At 31.8% G+C, this 14510-nt stretch overlaps 3 protein-coding genes across 4 annotated transcripts in view; 2 read left to right on the forward strand and 1 right to left on the reverse strand.

The window, feature by feature from the left end:
• LOC108550119 (uncharacterized) overlaps window positions 1-5037 on the forward strand; it is a 12082-nt gene extending 7045 nt beyond the window's left edge. Inside the window, exons 6-17 of the mRNA XM_017903768.1 lie at window positions 1-1051; window positions 1251-1320; window positions 1457-1528; window positions 2479-2668; window positions 2753-2869; window positions 2955-3131; window positions 3223-3390; window positions 3473-3565; window positions 3646-3688; window positions 3776-3888; window positions 3965-4095; window positions 4970-5037. The exon at window positions 1-1051 is cut by the window's left edge and continues 3 nt beyond it. Of these exons, the coding sequence (XP_017759257.1) occupies window positions 1-1051; window positions 1251-1320; window positions 1457-1528; window positions 2479-2668; window positions 2753-2869; window positions 2955-3131; window positions 3223-3390; window positions 3473-3565; window positions 3646-3688; window positions 3776-3888; window positions 3965-4095; window positions 4970-4988 (2244 nt within the window). The 3' untranslated portion in view covers window positions 4989-5037. The remainder of the gene's footprint in view (window positions 1052-1250; window positions 1321-1456; window positions 1529-2478; window positions 2669-2752; window positions 2870-2954; window positions 3132-3222; window positions 3391-3472; window positions 3566-3645; window positions 3689-3775; window positions 3889-3964; window positions 4096-4969) is intronic.
• Window positions 5038-6166: 1129 nt separating this feature from the next.
• On the forward strand, window positions 6167-9406 carry SrpRalpha (signal recognition particle receptor alpha). Its single transcript, XM_017903738.1, has 7 exons — window positions 6167-6361; window positions 6563-6932; window positions 7425-7563; window positions 7648-7786; window positions 7860-8395; window positions 8487-8901; window positions 8995-9406. The coding sequence occupies exons 1-7, from the start codon at window positions 6245-6247 to the stop codon at window positions 9118-9120; spliced, it is 1842 nt and encodes a 613-aa protein (XP_017759227.1). The 5' UTR covers window positions 6167-6244; the 3' UTR covers window positions 9121-9406.
• Window positions 9407-9779: 373 nt separating this feature from the next.
• The window catches only part of Rh50 (Rhesus blood group-associated glycoprotein Rh50), a 46183-nt gene continuing 41452 nt past the window's right edge, over window positions 9780-14510 (reverse strand). For both annotated transcript variants that reach the window (XM_017903760.1, XM_017903759.1), the window contains exons 10-12: window positions 11009-11152; window positions 10285-10450; window positions 9780-9999 (exon numbers count right to left, since the gene is read on the reverse strand). In XM_017903760.1, coding sequence (XP_017759249.1) covers window positions 9845-9999; window positions 10285-10450; window positions 11009-11152 — 465 coding nt within the window. In that variant the 3' untranslated portion in view covers window positions 9780-9844. The remainder of the gene's footprint in view (window positions 10000-10284; window positions 10451-11008; window positions 11153-14510) is intronic.

A 14510-nucleotide genomic window follows, 5' to 3' on the forward strand; every position in this document is an offset into this window, starting at 1 on the left:
TCTTTCCCATCTCGTGGTCAAACTGACAGGTCTTTCGATAGCAGACAACTCGATATTAGAGGAATTGGTGAATTCAGATCAAAAGGACTGGTTGATAATAATTCTGGTTGCGAAATTCAGGAGTCTCCAGAAACAGCCGGCGATGGAGGAGCATTTGATAATAACAAGCAAAGAACAATCGAGGAGAGTATGCAACAGGGACTATTCGATTCTAATGACATGCAGAACCCAAATTGGAGGCAGGCGTATTCTAAAAACAGTTTTGGAGATACCGATCAAAGACGAGATTTCGGTTATCCTGAAAAATCCTCGTTCAATCAAAATCAAAACGAAACGTTCAATCAGAACACAGCAAATAACATCGAAGGAGGATCTCCTATGGGCGGAAATAAATGTAACATTCCTGATAAAAGATCAGAAAGATGTATGAGCGATACGTCGATAGGAGATCATAAAGTTGGATATGGAGAATCGTCATCGAGCTCTGATTATACGAAATTCGATAACTCCATGTACATGAAACGATCCGTGGATTGCCGACCATCTCAAATCAGGTGTCCAACCGTAAAAGAGTTTTGTATAGAAAAGCAATTCAACTATAATCATGGTGGCGCTGGTGGTGACAAGAAGTTTATCGAACACATACCCGCCAAAGTAATTGACTATGCTCATACTTCTCGTACATCGATTCAAGATCATTTAACACCTGTGCAGTGCTTCGACTATGGACATGGTAATCTAAAACCACAGGTGCCAGAGCATGAAGTATATCCAAAGAAAGATTTTAGAAACTGGGAGGAGACCGAACAGAATTTGAAGGAATACACAGAGAGGATAAGAAGGTACGAATATTATGTGACAAAACCAGAATCCAAGCGATTAGGAGACTACAACCAAAGAAGAAATAGCGAAGAATTTGTGGATGATAGAAAACCCGAGAGGGAACGCAGAGAAAAAGAGGATCATAAAGGGAAAGAACGCGACGAGAGGATATTTGAGCATACTTCTGACAAGGATCAAGAAAATCGATACGATAAGAATTCCACTAAAGGTAATTTGACATTAAGTTACGAGAATATACAGTTTTGTGTTTCAAATATTATTATGAATATTACAATTTATTCGTTATATATGGAAGTCGATAAGATTTGTAAAAGTATGTCGAAAGAATAAATATATGTGTTTGTGTATATTTAGTTATTAAATTATATGGACAATTTCATGTTTATTGTCATTGTTCTCAAATATAGAAAGAACGCGGGAAAGATGTGAACCAACGCAAAAGGAAACGAACAAAGAGAGCGAGAAAGATGAAGACAGGTATAGTACAATGAATATATTATTTATAAATTTATCCGTGTATTTATATTTCTAAATAAAGTATTGTAAGTTATTATTGATGTTGTTGGCCATTAATGTAAATCAGTTTTGTTTGAAAACATGTAACTTTCTTTAGATCGAAAGGAAATATAAACTGGCAGGAGAATTCAAACAAGAACGTCATAGATACAAAGCCATCAGATACCAGGTATGTCTTATTGATTATTAAATGTGTTCTAAATATTTTAGCCTTTGAAATATTGTAAAATAAATGCTTTTACGACTTTTGTGTTCTTAAATTTATATTTCGACATTGGTATCCATTTATAAATATAATATTTCTGATAAGCATTGCATTTTGCATAAAGTATGAAGACTTATTTATGCAAATTCATACTCTCTCTCTCTCTCTCTCTCTCTCTCTCTCTCTCTCTCTCTCTCTCTCTCATTTTCTTATATTTAAACTGCTAAAGTGCAGTTAAAGAATGTCATATATGTTTTTATCAATTGTGTCAATGTTATTGACAAAAAATATTTCGAAAACCATTGGTTTTCTTTATTTAAGATATTATACATGTACATATATTTATGTGACTGTATTATTAATGTCACTATATTGTCTAATATTATGTATTTAAAACCACGAAAAACTTACTCATATGCGCGATGCAAATGAAAACTGTTTTTGAAAATTATTATGCTTTTACTATTTTATAATATATCCTATAAAAATATTTGGAATTAAACACATGAATCACATAGCATCATAATACAAACATGTTTTATTTTAATGTGTTTATATTATGAACGAATATATTTCTTGTGTTTTAATTTGTTTACCTGGACAAGGTAATATGGAAAAACATTTGCTATTTTCAGGTGATGGCTATTTTTTCAAATAGCTTTCAAAAAATGTTTCTCTCATTTACCGCGTTTAATACATTTTTGAAATTCTTTAATGTCTTAATACCTTGTGCAAAAAACATTAAATATAACGTATTGAAATTAAAATATATCAGTCCTTATCACTTTTATTTTTATTGTTCTTTATTTTCTGTTACGTTGTATAAAACTGGTATTATCTTTTGTTTATTGTCTCTTTAAAACTTACAAGTAGATTAAAAGGATCCTTTAATAAGTCTGTGTTGTTTATTATAGTGTTACAGATACTCAGCATAATGTATTGGAACCTACACAAAAAACTTTGGAATTGGCAAAAACTCCAAATTGTACAATGGTGGACGATTTACTATGTCCGCCAGGTCGTCAGAACAGACCACCAAAAATAGCTATTATTTTAAGGGGTCCACCAGGGAGTGGAAAATCCTTTGTAGCAAAACTTATTAAGGTACAGTCGCATTTATTGAAATATAATTTACCCAATTTTTAAGTAATTATCTCGAAAATTATTTCGAAATTATATCTTTTATAGGACAAAGAAGTTGAACAAGGAGGTTCTGCACCAAGAATATTAAGCCTTGACGATTATTTCTTAGTAGAGAAAGAGATAGAATCTGTGGATGATAATGGGAAGAAAGTTGCTATTAAGGTACGACATGAATTATTATTTTTGGAAAAAAATAAAATTTTAAACAAATAAATTTGCACTATTTACTATTTAACAAATTTTGCAGGAAATGGTCTATGAATACGAGGAAGCAATGGAACAAAGTTATATCACATCTCTTGTTAAAGCTTTTAAAAAAAATATTACCGACGGTTTCTTTAATTTTATAATATTGGATTGTATTAATGAAAAAATATCCGATTACGAAGAAATGTGGAGTTTTGCTAAAACAAAAGGTTTCAAAGTAAGTTTTTGTTGCAACATGAGTTTTGAGTTTCAATTTACAAATAAAAAATTATTTTCTTGAATATTTTTTTTTATGTAAATATTTATAGGTATATGTGTGCGAAATGGAAATGGATTTACAAATCTGTTTAAAAAGAAATATTCACAATCGCACAGAAGATGAAATAAATAGAATTATAGATTATTTTGAGCCAACTCCAAGCTATCATCAAAAATTGGATGTTAATTCAATGTTGCAGGAACAAGCAATTGAAGAAGTATGTGTTGTCAATAAACTATACATGTAAACATTTTTCTTTTTTGTTTTAAGTAGTGTTGATATTATTTACTTAATTTTAGGTTCATATGGAAGATACTGAAGAAACTCAAGAAAAGTCCTCTCAACAAAATGAAGATAGTCAAGATAGTCAAGATGATACTCAAGATTCTATTGTAATTTGCTACTTTCGTTTATGTATTTCTTTTGTAAATATCAGAAGGATTCATAATACATTTATATTATTCATTTGTAGGGAGTGAGCAAATGGGAACGTATGGAAGCCGAAGATAAGTTAGGTGAGTTATGTAGTTCATACGATATTAATACATATTATGAAAAATTAATTTAGTTCTAATTTCATTAATTATGTCAATTCGATATAGATCGTCTGGACGGTCTTGCAAAAAAGAAAAATGAAGGAAAAGTACAGACTATGAAAGATTTCCTTCAGGTTCCCGACTATTATAATATGGAAGATACTTCCGGTAAAAAACGTGTAAGTATATTCTTATTTTTTGTTCGTCATTGAAAAACGTAGATAAATTTATCATGTAAATTTGTATATTTAATAGGTAAGGTGGGCAGATTTAGAAGAACGTAAAGAACAAGAAAAAATGCGCGCTGTAGGATTTGTAGTTGGTCACACAAATTGGGATCGTATGATGGATCCTACAAAAGGAGGAAGCGCCTTAACACGCACAAAGTATATATGATTTAAATTTACTTCTAGGTTACCTAGAAAAGATTACAGCTAAAATTTTAATATTATCCGCGTGTAAGTCTTAATGTATAAATTTACATGATTACTTAAGGAAAAACTACAAGAATAATTTTTTTTTGTATTTTTATAAAAATGAAAAAGAAGTTTTTGTATTTAGAAATATAATATGATATATGTAAAGGTAATGTTATCGGTTCACGATTAAAAACTTGTGTAAAAGGTTACATTACATAATATTAGGAAGAATGTTTTTCTTACAGTATTATCGGTGACATATAAAGACTGTTCTTTTTTTTTTTTTTTTTAAGTATGAAAGACTGCAATTAATTGTTACAGTTTTACAATGTTTTCTACAAATTTGTTCATGTTACGATATCTTTGCAGAAAAAAATACTCTTAGAATTTTATGAATTCTTCTATTATTATATTAACAATAATTTTTGACAATTTATTTTGATAAAGAATGTAACGCCAAAGCATTAGTTCGTATTAGACGTGACGTAACATATGTTTATATGTGTATTTATAAATTACTTTTTTTTTTGGAAAGAAGATATTTAAATTTCAGTTTTAAAGATGCAAATAAGGTCCAATGTGAGCATCATTTTAATTTCCTATAGACTGTATTGTGCATTATCAAAAATGTAAAAGAAATTCTTTTGTACTCTTGTATACAAACAATTTTTATTTTCCTTCTCATTTAATTCTTTTTAATTACATTAAATTTCCGAAAATCATGGATGTTGTTTTATTTAAAGCATTTAGGATGTTGTTATTATAAGCGTCTTTTTTTCTTATATATTTTTATAAAAATATTAAATATTTGATGCCTTATATAATTATTATTATATTGCAGGTTTTTCTCACTATCATAATATATTTTTATTCAACTACAGTAGTGTACAGAAGTGAACATGCGAGACGTCTACAAACTTTCAAATTCTCCGGATGATGTATGGTTTTAAACAGTCTTATAGAAAGTCTAACTAGGCTAGTGTAAAGTCTTGTTAATTTATGTAAAGCATGCTGTAATTATTGTATATAACATTAATGAAATTGTTTTCATTATACATTTTTATATTTACTTCATGCATAATAATAATAATGTATAAGATAGAATAAGAGCTTAAGTATATGTGATAATCATACACTGCCTGTTGAGAATTATAGTACTATAAAAATATATCTATTATTCGTCTCAAAGGATAATTGTATGGACACGTAAAAGAAACAAAAAACAAAAAAAGAAAAAACAAAAAAATTAATTGTAGGGAATTGTTTAATATTTTATAATTATTATCAAAGTTGTACAAGAATTGTGTTCCAGAATTTAAAAATGTTTTTTACTTGCAAATGTATATAATGTTAACTGCTCAATGGATACAAAATATTGTCAATATTTTAAATATATTTCGAAATAAATTCGTTTTTAATTGTAGATATAAATTATTATGGATATAAGTATATATTATTTGTGATAAAGTTATCAATAATGAAAATATTCAAATATAAAATCCAATTTAATTCTGTGATTTTCAGTCTTTTTTTAAACTTGGGAAATAAAAGCTTTTATCATTCAACAATAACTTTTTTTACTTACACTGGAATTGTTAAAGAAATTATATACGTATAGATGACTTTAATTTTATAGCTATATAACTTTTAAATTATTTTATTATTAAGAAGTAAAGTAATATGGAACAAGTTTAATAATGAATAAGATTAGACTGACATTTTATATGTGATAATTATAAAGTATAATATATGACATACACACGTACATAATTCATAATTTGTTTATATTTAATAATATCAATTATTATTCTCAAAATAATACATTTATTAATTTAGAATGTAAAATATTACACTGAATAGTTTAGAATAAATATACATTTTTAAATCTGTAGCTTGAACATGTGGCGCCTTTTTGCGGTATTCACGTAAACATATCGCTGCAATGTGCAGTTGCCTTAAAACTTCTCTATGTTTACGTTTTATCGTATCTTATAGTTTTTATTCTAAGGTATCTTGCAGTGTCTGACGTGTACAAAAATCAAATAGAACGGTCGCGAGTAGGTTAGATCGCATCATTTAATCAAACATTTTTTTATTACTAAGAAATCGTACAATCATGCTTGATTTATTTACTATATTTAGTAAAGGTGGTATTGTGTTATGGTGTTTCCAAAATACCACGCAAATGTTTGCTCCTAGCGTTAACGCGCTAATTCGAAGTGTCATATTGCAAGTAAGTGTTCCTGTCAAGGCCTCTTATTTTTTTGAATTTAAATATGTCCATATGGAATGCTATTAAATAATATTTTGTAATTATATGATTTTAATGTTGAAGCGCAATTAGATACGTAAGAAGTATACTTTACACATATAAATAATCGATTGACACACGATTAATATTTCTTGTAATGACATTTTTACTGATCTTTTACAGGAACGTTCGGGAAGTCATACTTTTGAATACGATTCCTTACGTTTACAGTACAAACTTGATAATGAGTTTGAATTAGTGTTTGTTGTTGCATATCAAAAAATACTGCAATTGTCATATGTAGATAAATTTTTAAATGACATTCATTTAGAATTTAGAGATAGATTCAAAAATGAATTGAAAAACTCTAAGTGGTTTTATAATTATGAATTTCAAAGTGATTATGAGCATGTTCTTGCTGTGGCTGAACAATGGGCACAGACTCAAGCTAAAATACCTAAACAAATGCGTACCTTCGATAAAAGTCAAAAATCAAAAAAGACTATTGCTAGTATGATTGAACGGAAAGATGATAAAGATAATAAAAAACAGGGTATGTAGTGAATGTAACTTTGAGATTTCTTTAAATAGCACTTTTATTTATTTGATGCACTTTGCCCTTAATAAGCTTAAAATGTCATTAATTACATCATTTGTGAAGCTTAACTTACCGTGTGCTTTTGTTGAGTATCTTATGACATGTTGGGAGTATTGGTGTAGGATTTAATATAGAATCATAGGCAATTCTCATTTAGGTAGTAAAAGTGTCTTTCCAAAAGTGGGTACTAAGCAAATTGGGATCTTCGCTTCTAGGTAAAAGAAAAAAGGGTGTTAATACTAATAAAGATGATCAAAGTAAGTGGTCTTGGATCTTACACTCACACACAGTGCATGCTATGAGAATTAACCCTTCATGTTGTAACATAAGTTAAACGTCCAATAGTAAATTATTAAATATTAAAAAGAACTAAATTTTTGAAAACAGTTTATCCATCTTTTATTATAATGTAATTGCATGTGTTCTAATTTTTACTTACCTCCACAGTGAAGATTCAAGAGGTTTCAAAACTGGATTTTCCAAACAATCAAGTAAATCATAATGGGGAAATAAATGAAAAAGTTTTAATGGCAAATCGCATGAAATTGGTTCAAAAATTGAATCAAAAGAAGAAAGTTGATAAGCAGTGAGTTTTTAAACTCACAAGTCAATTTCACGTTGCTTCTAAGGATGAGCTACATATAATCACTTTACAGAAATAATTTTACAGGAAAAGTAAAAAATCAGAGAAAGCTGGCAAGAAACCTCGTGTGTGGGAATTAAGTGGGACCATCAAAGATCTTGCTGCTTTAGAACGCACCAAAGATAAACCAGAAGAAAGTGGTGACTATGTGCCAGCTGATAAAACAGTAACTCATTTTTAATTAACAATTGGTGCATTTAATAATTTATATTTCTAAATATTTTTTATTATTTTTGCAGTTAGTAGGGCAGATGAAAGGTGGAATTCGTGATATAGTAGTTGAACACGATTCTGAGGATGATGAGTCTGATGAAGAAATGGAGAATTCTAAACCACAAGTACAAAAGAAAACCAATAGCATGTTTTCAATGTTCAAGAGTTTGGTTGGCAACAAATGTTTGAAACACGAAGATATGGTTTCAGTTCTAGATAAATTAAAGGATCATTTGATTTCGAAAAACGTGGCAGCTGATATTGCTCAAAAATTATGCGAGTCTGTTGGTGTGAAACTCGAAGGAAAAGTACTCGGTACATTCGATAGTATAACCACTACAGTGAAGAATACATTGATCGATGCGTTGGTGCAAATATTGTCTCCAAAAAGACGCGTGGATATTCTACGAGACGCAATGGAAGCAAAGAAAAATAGTAGACCTTATGTTATGACATTTTGTGGCGTAAATGGGGTGGGAAAATCAACAAATCTGGCGAAAATTTGTTTCTGGCTCATAGAGAATAATTTCCGTGTTCTTATTGCAGCATGTGATACATTTAGGTACATTCTTTATTTATTATAGTATTACTTTCTCGTTAACTTTTTATTTTAATATAGACATATTGTTGTATTTTTAAAAATGTCATTTTAGAGCTGGTGCAGTAGAACAACTGAGAACGCATATGCGTCATTTGAATGCGCTTCACCCACCGGAGAAACATGGCAATCAATCTATGGTTCAATTATACGAAAAAGGTTATGGAAAAGATGCTGCTGGTATTGCCATGGAAGCGATCCGTTTTGCCAAGGATTCGAAAATCGATGTGGTTCTAGTGGATACTGCAGGCAGAATGCAAGATAACGAACCGTTAATGAGAGCCTTGGCTAAATTGATCAAAGTAAACGAGCCAGATTTAGTACTTTTTGTTGGTGAAGCTCTTGTTGGAAACGAGGCTGTCGATCAATTGGTAAAATTCAATCAAGCACTAGCCGATCATAGTCAATCTAGCAATCCTCATATCATTGATGGCATTGTGTTAACTAAATTTGATACAATCGATGACAAGGTACGTAGAACGTATTGATGGAATATAAGACTTATAATTAATACAGATAGACCTAAAAAATTTTTACGCTGTTTATTGTTTGTATTTTTTCAGGTAGGCGCAGCGATTTCCATGACATATATTACCGGACAACCTATCGTTTTTGTTGGAACAGGACAAACATACACAGACCTAAAATCATTAAACGCGAAAGCCGTGGTACACGCTCTAATGAAGTAATCGCTGCTTTGAATAACGAAAGACAACATTGAACTTATTACATGAAAGCAAAAATACATAATTAAGATTTTAATGGATTGTTATCGACAAATTCAGGGAATGAATTATCACTGTTATTATCATTATTATTATAATTATATATAAAAAGAATTAGCAAGAATAATATATTATCATCTTTAAAGATGTATTATACCTGATCATTTTTGATCAATCGATATTGCTGTTACAATAATTCTTTTAATACGCTAGACGATCCGGTAAATACTGCTGTGGAATTCCTAGAAACGCTCGCATATGTTGTAAATGATTTACTACATACATTTATACAGTTTTCTAAAAAATATAAATAATGCGATTAACAAAAAAAAAAAAAAAAAAAAAAAAAAAAAAAAAAAAAGAAAGAAAGAAAAAGAGAAAAGTGGAATGCTGTAGTTCGCTAAACTCCTTGCTTTTTTCCCTAAAATTGTTCCGTAATTATTTTATTTTATATGCTGTTTTCTGTAATATTGATTTTTCTGTCAGTTCTCCTTTCTGCTACCTGTTGAATACACGAGACCAATAACCAGCTGTTTCTTATGCAAGGATATTGCTGCATTAATAAACGTACGTCGAATAAAATATTTAACAGTTGTTTAATAAATTTTAATAAGTTTTCCTGGATTTAGAATTATAATTTTCTTTTCTTTTTTTTACAAGTGTTTGCTGCTGTTGATAAGAACAGATCCTAAATGTGACCCATGGATAATTGATCGTTGCTGCAGTTGCCTTCTTTGGTTTTTGATTCTTCCAAGGATTCCTCTTCCAGTTCCCAATGGGCTTCATCGTCGAACTTTTGCTCCTCGGGAATTGAACCGCAGATCGACATACGCATCATTAAACCTACGCAAGAATTTATTCGTCTCAGTGCAGTCTCGTTACGAATCGGAAACAAACTGCATAAAAATTTAAATTTCAACATAATATGTCTCCCTTCAAATATAAAATGGATATAAAAAGGAAAGGAACATATGTCTATTTTCCACAAAATAATTTATCATACAAATTTAATTGGAATTAACAATCTTCACGTTGAATTCTACTAGCACGAATGTGAGACTACTTCCAAATTGAACATAATTTTTCGTAATTTATCCCAAAATGTGGACACCAGTAGACAATGATTACCTGTTATTAAACCTGAAACGATGGCGATTCCTAGAGTGATCACAAGCACTAACAATTGATAAGCAGCCTGCTGTCCCGCTGTTCTATTCAAGCCAGGAGATATGCCATAATTATCCCTCATCTCTGCCAACATTGCCTCAGTGCTTGGTGCTCGTGCAGGGAAGATCTAACAGAAAGCAACTCATGATTCTAAGCAAATAGGAGGTAACAGGCTATTAGACCAGTATAATTCAAGAAACTTCGAGGATTTAATACATCAGTCAAATATTTTAAAGAATAATCATGCAAATTCTACGTTTTCAGGATCTCCAACTCCTCGGCAGTTCACAGTGATTCACAGGACTTCAGAGAAAAAGAGGATACAAATTGCAGCATGAGAACGTGTCCAATTCGAGATTCATCCAAGCACGCCACTCAAGTTCAACTGACACAGAGAACGCAGAGCAGAGATCTCTGCAACCACCTAGGTTGCCATCGCTGAAGTTCAAAGTTTCGTCTTCTGCCAAACAATAATAACAGTCGCCAGTTTCTTGCGACTACCTACCAGGATGTTCGTTTCACGACCGATAGATTAAGCGATCTCCCAAGCTTTTTGTCCCCGTAGAATGCACAGAAGTTTGCCGCTATTCATCGGCTAGTCGCGTACTTAGCGTCCCTCGCGAACTCAATTATCCGAGAACCAGTCGCCAATTAATCCTCCGTTACGAGGGGAAAACTTACGTACCTCGTAAAGGGAATAATCGTAAGAGCTTTCAGTGGCGATGCCGGCCATCAGCGCGCCAAAGATGCCGGCTAGAACACCGGGCATGCCGTGAAGATTGTGCACGCCGCACGTGTCGTGAATCCTCAAACGCTTCTGGATGAGTGGCTGGAAGGCGAAGAGAAAAGATCGTGAATGAGAGCTGGATGCCATGTTACAACTGGCAGTTAAGAAGGTTGCTTGTGACTAAAGTGGATGGCTTCCTGGAGAAGGGTGGCTAGGGTCACGAGGGTTGATGGTCAGGATGAGGTCGAAAGTATAATTAGGGTATTGGAGTTGACGATGGGCGTGGACGAGGGATAATGATTGGGTGTCGACAGGTGAGGGATTTGGTGTAATTTGGGGTGGTTTAGGGAAGCGTTTGTGTGTGTATTTTTGGGGTGAGAACATGGTAGCGCGATTGCAGGTGAAATGGAGTATTGAGGATTCTAGGGAAACTGTGATATTTTGGTAAATTAGAATTGCTATTTGAGTTATCATTATTGCTTTATAAAAGCTTCTTCTTCACTCTTTGTTCCATTTCTTCTGTTTTTAATTCTTTATTACTACCGTGATGTATTTAGATTATAGATTTCGTTTGAGGAGATTTTGTTCTCTTTTAGAGATAGAGTTTGGTTTGTTAATGTCAGGATATTATTAAAATGATCAAAGATATCACCTTGAATAATTGTTTAACGGCGGATACTCGAACCAATTTTACAATGACTTAATGGTTCTGCGTTCCCTTGATTTTAATAGGTCGTTCCTCGTATATCATCCCGTTGATATTATTCCCGAATAAAATATATCCCATTTATTGAAGGAATATTAAATTTATTAATTTGTTTGCTGTGTCAGTCGAACGATTTCTTGGCTTTCACTCAATATTACTTTTCCATTTAGCAGGAAAAAAGACATCGAATGTATTTCGACGAAAATTTAACATTTATATACCTTTAATTATCATTTCAATTAAAACGACTGCCGAAAGGAATCTCGTTCCTTTTTTAATATACCGGGGATATTTTTATCGAAACAACGTAGTGATTTAAATTGGCCATTTAAATAATGTTTAATTAAAAAGAAAGTTATGCCACAGCAATTGAGGTAATTTATTTTGATATATTGTTATTTGTATATTAACGCTAATAATAATAACGCATCCGAAACGTACGATAATTATTTCCCCTAAATTTCACGCAAATTCCTGGCCACACGTTTTTCAGATATGCCCATATTTACTGTTACGCTTTCCAGTGACTTTTCCGTGGAAAACGTAGATCTACGTGAGCGTTAAACGAGCTAAAGATAACAAAACAGGAAGATCTAAGTGGATGATGTGCGCTACGTTGAAAACAATTTACTTTTATTTCTTTTCCTCGTCCCAGCTTTCGCTGTAAAAAATATTACCTCCACTTTATGTTTCTCCTTACGAAAATGTTCATTTTTCCACCTATAATAAATTACTCTAAATTGCTGTTATTTTCAAATTTCATCGATCTTCTCCAAAGATATTTCGGTAATTTCGGTATTTCGGCAACTCTCTCGTGACTACGTAAATAAATTATTATGCGCGATAAAATTAATTACCGCAGTAGTCTTTATTTATTATTAATTAATCCAAAATTCGAATCTAATTTCTCGTACTATAAAATTCTGTTTTGCAATATTACAGTAATAAAATCAATAATAGATACCATTCTAATACCATTAATTGTAAGAAAGTTCGCAATTAATCTCTACAAATACAGACAAATTTTTCTCTCGGTCAAAGGTCGAAGCATTTGTGGAATACATAAATTAACAAATTTTTATTACTATAATATTTCAACTTTTCCACATCTTAATATACCTCTGACATAGTTTCCTCAAAAATAAACACATTCTTTCCCGTTTTTCATTAACCACCATTCACACACCCCAATTATCGACACCCCAATCAAACAACCTTCTTTGTCGTCACTAAAACGCAACGAAGCGATCTTCAAACGCTTACGAGCTCAAGCCTAAACTCTCTTCCTCTCAAATAAAATTTTCATAAACTCTAAATACCATAAATACTAACGTTGAACTTCATTTTTTTTCAGATACCTATTCCTGGCTTTATTGCTCTCCTGTCAAACGAAACGACGCCATTTTGGTTCATCCTCCTTCGAAGATCCATCATCCCTTAAGCAACGAATGTCTTTGCAGGAAGAAACTTGAAAGAGACGCGAGAAAGAGGTCTGGGAAGATCGCTGATTAACGCGGTTAATCCGGATTCGATCCGTGCGTGGCCGGAAGTGGAGTCGCGGAGGAAGACGGAAGCGGAGGCCAGAAGAACAAAGTACATAAAGAATATGGAATTAGCGGGCTGCGAATGAATCGCGCGGATGATTAAAAGAACTTCCAACGAAAGTTCCTCGCGATGATTATCCGTCTTCCGCGGATCTTGCTAAGTCAATACCGCCATCGCGCCATTCCTTCGCTCCTCTGTCGAGATGTTAAGCCGAGAGAAAGAATTTCAAGTCTGTATTCCGTGGAAATTGAGTTGGCAGGGTTAATTGGTATCGATGGATTAACACTTCGTGCTTCGAATTTGCCTTTTAGAAATAATTATTAGGCCATTGGGGAATAATAATTATACAGAGTGTCCTGTTTGTTTGGAAATTGTGGAATATTTTATCAGAGATTAAGGGTGTTATTAATTTATAAGAAATAAATGTCGTAGCAGAAATTATTTAGTATAAAAGGAATTAAATTATGTTGTAATTATTCTGTAAATGTAGTGGCGCAAGAGCTGTCAAACTCAATTCTTTTTTAATAGGATAATGAAATTAATTTTTTCTTGTATAGAATATCAAGCCTGTACCTCGTAGAAACTGAGTTGACTTGGTCGATTAGTATCGATGGTTTAACACTTCGTGCTTCGAGTTTGCGTTCTAGAAATAATTATTAAAGCACTCTGTATAATTATATAGAGAGTATTCTGCTTAGTTGGAAACTGTGGAATATTTTATCAGAGATTAAAGAAATTTCTATTAATTTATTAATTTAAAAGAAGTAAGTGTCATTGAAGAAATTATTTGCTACAAAAGGGATATTAGACTATGAATGTAATTGTTTTCTAAATGTAGTGGTGCAAGAGCTATCAAACTCAATATTTTTAAATGGGATAATAAAATTAATTCTTTTATCTATAAAATATCAACGATGCTTTTATCTTTTATCGAGATAGAAACGTGATTATATATGTATTTATATATTTTAGTCATACGACTTTAATAATTTTAATCATTATGTCACCATAATTAGACAAAGAGCAACGAATAATAATTCCGCAACGATTTTCAGACGACCATGACGCCTCGACACGTAACCAGCTTAAGAGCCTTCAGGATCGAAGTCTCAATCAAATAAATTTTTTATATCCACACGATCCACGCATTCGCGATTCACAATTTTCCCAAAAGGTGTGATTTTCAAGTATCACAAACAGGATCGGAAG

The sequence above is a fragment of the Eufriesea mexicana genome, unplaced genomic scaffold (genome assembly GCF_001483705.2).
Source record: "Eufriesea mexicana isolate 0111107269 unplaced genomic scaffold, ASM148370v2 scaffold2545, whole genome shotgun sequence".
Taxonomy (NCBI): domain Eukaryota; kingdom Metazoa; phylum Arthropoda; class Insecta; order Hymenoptera; family Apidae; genus Eufriesea; species Eufriesea mexicana.

Bases quoted from the DNA above. Each gene is read 5' to 3' on its own strand.
- SrpRalpha (XM_017903738.1), top strand. From the start codon at position 6,245: ATGCTTGATTTATTTACTATATTTAGTAAAGGTGGTATTGTGTTATGG. The intron at 6,933-7,424 runs GTATGTAGTGAA...TTACCTCCACAG, and splicing joins TAAAGATAATAAAAAACAGG to TGAAGATTCAAGAGGTTTCA. The intron at 8,902-8,994 runs GTACGTAGAACG...GTATTTTTTCAG, and splicing joins TTGATACAATCGATGACAAG to GTAGGCGCAGCGATTTCCAT.